This window comes from Salmo trutta, chromosome 1 (genome assembly GCF_901001165.1).
Source record: "Salmo trutta chromosome 1, fSalTru1.1, whole genome shotgun sequence".
Classification (NCBI taxonomy): Eukaryota; Metazoa; Chordata; class Actinopteri; order Salmoniformes; family Salmonidae; genus Salmo; species Salmo trutta.
This window is the reverse complement of record NC_042957.1, coordinates 74,869,670-74,875,669: the sequence shown is the minus strand read 5'-3', so window position 1 is coordinate 74,875,669 and position 6,000 is coordinate 74,869,670. Positions and strand designations below refer to the sequence as shown.

General features: G+C 45.2%; 1 protein-coding gene across 1 annotated transcript in view; it reads right to left on the bottom strand.

Moving 5' to 3' along the window:
- Positions 1 to 1,612: 1,612 nt before the first annotated feature.
- Positions 1,613 to 6,000, bottom strand: part of LOC115207723 (epidermal growth factor receptor kinase substrate 8-like protein 1) — a 30,610-nt gene continuing 26,222 nt past the window's right edge. Inside the window, exon 15 of the mRNA XM_029775139.1 lies at positions 1,613 to 2,138. Within this exon, the coding sequence (XP_029630999.1) occupies positions 2,052 to 2,138 (87 nt within the window). The 3' untranslated portion in view covers positions 1,613 to 2,051. The remainder of the gene's footprint in view (positions 2,139 to 6,000) is intronic.

The following is a 6,000-nucleotide window of genomic DNA, read 5'->3' as shown; positions in this document are numbered from 1 at the left end:
ACGTGTCATATCACTTAATCCGGCATAGCCAAAGACACGACACCACCATGTTGTTATGACTCTGTGTGAGGAGGAAGAAGGTCCTGGTGGTAGTTACTATATAACCTAGGACTCATCCTGTCTAACCCTAATGAACACCACCATGTTGTTCTGTCTCTGTGTGAGGAGGAAGGATGTCCTGATGGAAGTTACAATATGAGGGAAAGGGGGCTACCTAGTCAGTTGTACAACTGAACATGTTGATCTGAAGCATGCCTTCCACATGTAACCCATCCCCTTTGAATTGGAGAGGTGCGGGGGGCTGCCTTATTCGCCATCCTTGTCATCGGTACCCTGGGAGCAGTTGTTGGGGGGATTAACTGCCTTACTCAAGGGCAGAATGTCATATTTTTCCACCTTGCCAGCTCAGGATTTGAACCAGCGATCTTTCGGTTACTGCCCCAATGCACTTAACCGCTAGGCTACCTGCTGCCGAATAGGGTTGCAGAATTCTGGTAATTTTACCCAAATTCCCAGGTTTTCCAGAAATCCTACTTGGAGGATTCCCGGGTGTCCTACTTATTCCCTCCTAATTTGGGGAAATGTGCAACATTAACATATAACCTAGAAGTCATCTTGTCTAAGCCTAACCAGGTCAAACAGCAGCAAGGGAAATGTGCAACATTAACATATAACCTAGAAGTCCTCTTGTCTAAGCCTAACGATGTCAAACAGCAGCAGGGGAAATGTGCAACATTTACATATAACCTTGAAGTCATCCTGTCTAACCGTAACCAGGTCAAACAACAGCAGGGGAAATGTGCAACATTATCATATAACCTAGAAGTCATACTGTCTAACCCTAACCAGGTCAAACAACAGCAGGGGAAATGTGCAACATTAACATATATCCTAGAAGTGTCACACCCTGATCTGTTCCACCTGTCTTTGTGCTTGTCTCCATCCCCCTCCAGGTGTCGCCCATCTTCCCCATTATCCCCAGTGTATTCATACCTGTGTTCTCTGTTTGTCTGTTGCCAGTTCATTTTGTTCGTCAAACTTACCAGCGTTTTCCCCTCGCTCCTGTCTTGTTCTAGTTCCTGTTTTCTAGTTTTCCTGGTTTTTCGACCTTTCTGCCTGCCCTGACCTTGAGCCTGCCGTTCTGTACCTTGTCACACCACACTGGATTATTGACCTCTGCCTGCCCTGACCCCGAGACTGCCTGCTGTTCTGTACCTTAGGGACTCTGATCTGGATTACTGACCCCTGCCTGCCCTTGACCTGTCGTTTTTCCTGCCCTCTGTTATAGTAATAAACTTGTGTGACATCTACACTGCCTTCTTCTGGGTCTTCTCCTAAAACTGCTTACAGGGTAAAGGCGTCAGCAGGCTTCAGTTCGGCTGAACTCAGCTAGCCGAACTGAACCAAAAAATTGGCAACAGTACTGTTTGTCCATTTTGAGATGCCGTAACCAGTATACACTTCCTCAAAATAGTCAGAATTATTCTAAGATACTGTAACTCAAGAAATCTGTCATTAATTTTGCCATTTTTTCATAGACCTTAGTCGTGCAATTTTACATCTAACTAAGATTTTTGGTGCTGTATTTTTCAATGAAAACTCTTGCATGAAGTGAGTCATCGCTCGTTGAATGACAACAAAGACTTTATTGAAAAATCCCTACTGTTGACCAATCACCGACAAAGGGCTGTAGACTTCGGCTCGAAACATCGGCTTGCATCCAGAAAAAATGTTGTGCATGAACAGCCAAAAAACCCCTCACCAAAGTCCAAAACAAACAACAACGTCACAAAATGTCATCATAATATATGCACAAACTCTTCCGAACTGTTTGGGCTGGGAAGCATGCGGACACCTTATGAAAACCAAGTAATTTTATAGTTTGTGTGAACTACCCTTTGAAAGTGAAATCTCTGTATCAGAGTATCCATACAGACAATGTTAGTGAGTGTGTGTCCTCTTAATCAGCGACAGTGATGTTATTGTGTTGGCATCCATCAACCAGTGATATCTGTGTATCAGTGTTATACATGTGCATAGCTTGTTCTTGGTCACAGCCTCCTGCTCTCCAGCTGGAAGTCCGCTTTCTGCTTCTGTTTCTCCATCATTGTCTCCAGCTCTGTGGATTTACGGACATCCTAATAGAAATGGAGAGAGCGAGAGAGAGGCCGAGAAAGAATGGAAGAAATACAGTCGGTTAAGGAGCAAGTAGAGTTACTTTGCTAACGTTAAGGAGCTAGTAGTTACTTTGCTAACGTTAAGGAGCTAGTAGTTACTTTGCCAACGTTAGGGAGCTAGTAGTTACTTTGCCAACATTAGGGAGCTAGTAGAGTTACTTTGCTAGTAGAGTTACTTTGCTAATGTTAAGGAGCTAGTAGTTACTTTGCTAACGTTAGGGAGCTAGTAGTTACTTTGCTAACGTTAGGGAGGTAGTAGTTACTTTGCCAACGTTAGGGAGGTAGTAGTTACTTTGCTAACGTTAGGGAGGTAGTAGTTACTTTGCCAACGTTAGGGAGGTAGTAGTTACTTTGCTAACGTTAGGGAGCTAGTAGTTACTCAAACCCTGGTCCAGTGACTGTCAAGCTAACACCCTAACCATTACACCAAGAGGTCTGAACCTCTTTTTTAAAATATTTTTTTATTTCACCTTTATTTAACCAGGTAAGCTAGTTGAGAACAAGTTCTCATTTACAACTGCGACCTGGCCAAGATAAAGCAAAGCAGTGAGACAGAAACAACAACACAGAGTTACACATGGAATAAACAAGCTTACAGTCAATAACACAATAGAAAAAAAGAAAGTCTATATACAGTGTGTGCAAATGTCATGAGGAGGTAAGGCAATAAATAGGCCATAGTAGCAAAGTAATTACAATTTAGCAGATTAACACTGGAGTGATAGATGAGCAGATGATGATGATCAGATGATGGTGTGTAAGTAGTGATACTGGTGTGCAAAAGAGCAGCAAAGTAAATAAAAACAATATGAGGACGAGGTAGATTGGGTGGGCTATTTACAGATGGACCATGTACAGCTGCAGCGATCGGTTAGCTGCTCAGATAGCTGATGTTTAAAGTTAGTAAGGAAAATGTAAGTCTCCAGCTTCAGCGATTTTTGCAATTCGTTCTAGTCACTGGCAGCAGAGAACTGGAAGGAAAGGCGGCCAAAGGAGGTGTTGGCTTTGGGGATAACCAGTGATATATACCTGCTGGAGCGTGTGCTACGGGTGGGTGTTGTTATTGTGACCAGTGAGCTGAGATAAGGCGGAGCATTACCTAGCATAGACTTATAGATGACCTGGAGCCAGTGGGTCTGGCGACGAATATGTAGCGAGGGCCAGCCGACTAAAGCATACAGGTCGCAGTGGTGGGTGGTATAAGGGGCTTTGGTAACAAAACGGATGGCACTGTGATAGACTGAATCTAATTTGATGAGTAGAGTATTGGAAGCTATTTTGTAGATGACATCGCCAAAGTCGAGGATCGGTAGGATAGTCAGTTTTACTAGGGTAAGTTTTGCGGCGTGAGTGAAGGAGGCTTTGTTGCGAAATAGAAAGCCGATTCTAGATTTGATTTTGGATTGGAGATGTTTGATATGAGTCTGGAAGGAGAGTTTACAGTCTAGCCGGACACCTAGGTATTTGTAGTTGTCCACGTATTCTAGGTCAGAACCGTCCAGAGTAGTGATGCTAGTCGGGCGGGCGGGTGCGGGCAGTGAACGGTTGAAAAGCATGCATTTGGTTTTGCTAGCGTTTAAGAGCAGTTGGAGGCCACAGAAGGAGTGTTGTATGGCATTGAAGCTCGTTTGGAGGTTAGTTAACACAGTGTCCAAAGAAGGGCCAGATGTATACAGAATGGTGTTGTCTGCGTAGAGGTGGATCAGGAAATCACCCACAGCAAGAGTGACATTGTTGATATATACAGAGAAAAGAGTCGGCCCGAGAATTGAACCCTGTGATACCCCCATAGAGACTGCCAGAGGTCCGGACAACAGGCCCTCCGATTTTACCCTCTGAACTCTGTCTGCGAAGTAGTTGGTGAACCAGGCGAGGCAGTCATTTGAAAAACCAAGGCTATTGAGTCTGCCGATAAGAATACGGTGATTGACAGAGTCGAAAGCCTTGGCCAGGTCGATGAAGACAGCTGCACAGTACTGTCTTTTATCGATGGCGGTTATGATATCATTTAGTACCTTGAGCGTGGCTGAGGTGCACCCGTGACCTGCTCGGAAACTGGATTGCACAGCGGAGAAGGTACTGTAGGATTTGAAATGGTCAGTGATCTGTTTATTAACTTGGCTTTCAAATACTTTAGAAAGGCAGGGCAGGATGGATATAGGTCTGTAACAGTTCGGGTCTAGAGTGTCCCCCCCTTTGAAGAGGGTGATGACCGCGGCAGCTTTCCAATCTTTAGGGATCTCGGACAAAACAAAAGAGAGTTTGAACAGACTGGTAATAGGGGTTGCAACAATGGCGGCGGATAATTTTAGAAATAGAGGGTCCAGATTGTCTAGCCCAGCTGATTTGTACAGGTCCAGGTTTTGCAGCTCTTTTAGAACATCTACGATCTGGATTTGGGTGAAGGAGAAGCTGGGGAGGCTCGGGCAAGTAACTGCGAGGCGTGCGGAGCTGTTGGCCGGGGTTGGGGTAGACAGGAGGAAAGCATGGCCAGCCGTAGAGAAATGCTTATTGAAATTTTTGATTGTCATGGATTTATCGGTGGTGACCGTGTCGCCTAGCCTCAGTACAGTGGGCAGCTGGGAGGAGGTGCTCTTGTTCTCCATGGACTTTACAGTGTCCCAAAACTTTTTGGAGTTAGAGCTACAGGATGCACATTTCTGTTGAAAAAGCTAGCCTTTGCTTTCCTGACTGACTGTGTGTATTGGTTCCTGACTTCCCTGAAAGGTTGCATATCACGGGGACTATTCAAAGCAATTGCAGTCCGCCACAGGATGTTTTTATGCTGGTCAAGGGCAGTCAGGTCTGGAGTGAACCAAGGGCTATATCTGTTGTTAGTTGTACATTTTTTGAAAGGGGCATGCTTATTTAAGATGGTGAGGAAATTACTTTTAAAGAACGACCAGGCATCCTCGACTGACGGGATGAGGTCAATATCCTTCCAGGATACCTGGGCCAGGTCGATTAGAAAGGCCTGCTTGCAGAAGTGTTTTAGGGAGCGTTTGACAGTGATGAGGGGTGGTTGTTTGACCGCGGACCCATAGCGGATGCAGGGAATGAGGCAGTGATCGCTGAGATCCTGATTGAAAACAGCAGAGGTGTATTTGGAGGGCAAGTTGGTCAGGATAATGTCTATGAGGGTGCCCATGTTTACAGATTTAGGGTTGTACCTGGTGGTTTCCTTGATAATTTGTGTGAGGTTGAGGGCATCTAGCTTAGTTTGTAGAACTGCTGGGGTATTAAGCATATCCCAGTCTAGGTCACCTAACAGAACGAACTCTGAAGATAGATGGGGGGCAATCAATTCACATATGGTGTCCAGGGCACAGCTGGGAGCTGAGGGGAGTCTATAACAGGTGACAACAGTGAGAGACTTAATTTTTTTAATTAGAAGCTCAAACTGTTTGGACATAGACCTGGTAAGTATGACAGAACGTTGCAAGCTATCTCTGCAGTAGATTGCAACTCCTGCCCCTGTGGCAGTTCTATCTTGAAAATGTTGTAGTTGGGTATGGAAATCTCCTAATTTTTGGTGGCCTTCCTAAGCCAGGATTCAGACACGGCAAGGACATCAGGGTTGGCGGATTGTGCTAAAGCAGTGAGTGAAACAAACTCAGGGAGGAGGCTTCTGATGTTAACATGCATGAAACCAAGGCTTTTTCGATTACAGAAGTCAACAAATGAGAGTGCCTGGGGACACGCAGGGCCTGGGTTAGCCTCCATATCACCGAGGAACAGAGGAGGTGTAGGATGAGGGTACGGCTAAAGGCTAGCAAAACTGGTCGTCTAGTGCGTTGGGGACAGAGAATAAAAGGAGCCGATT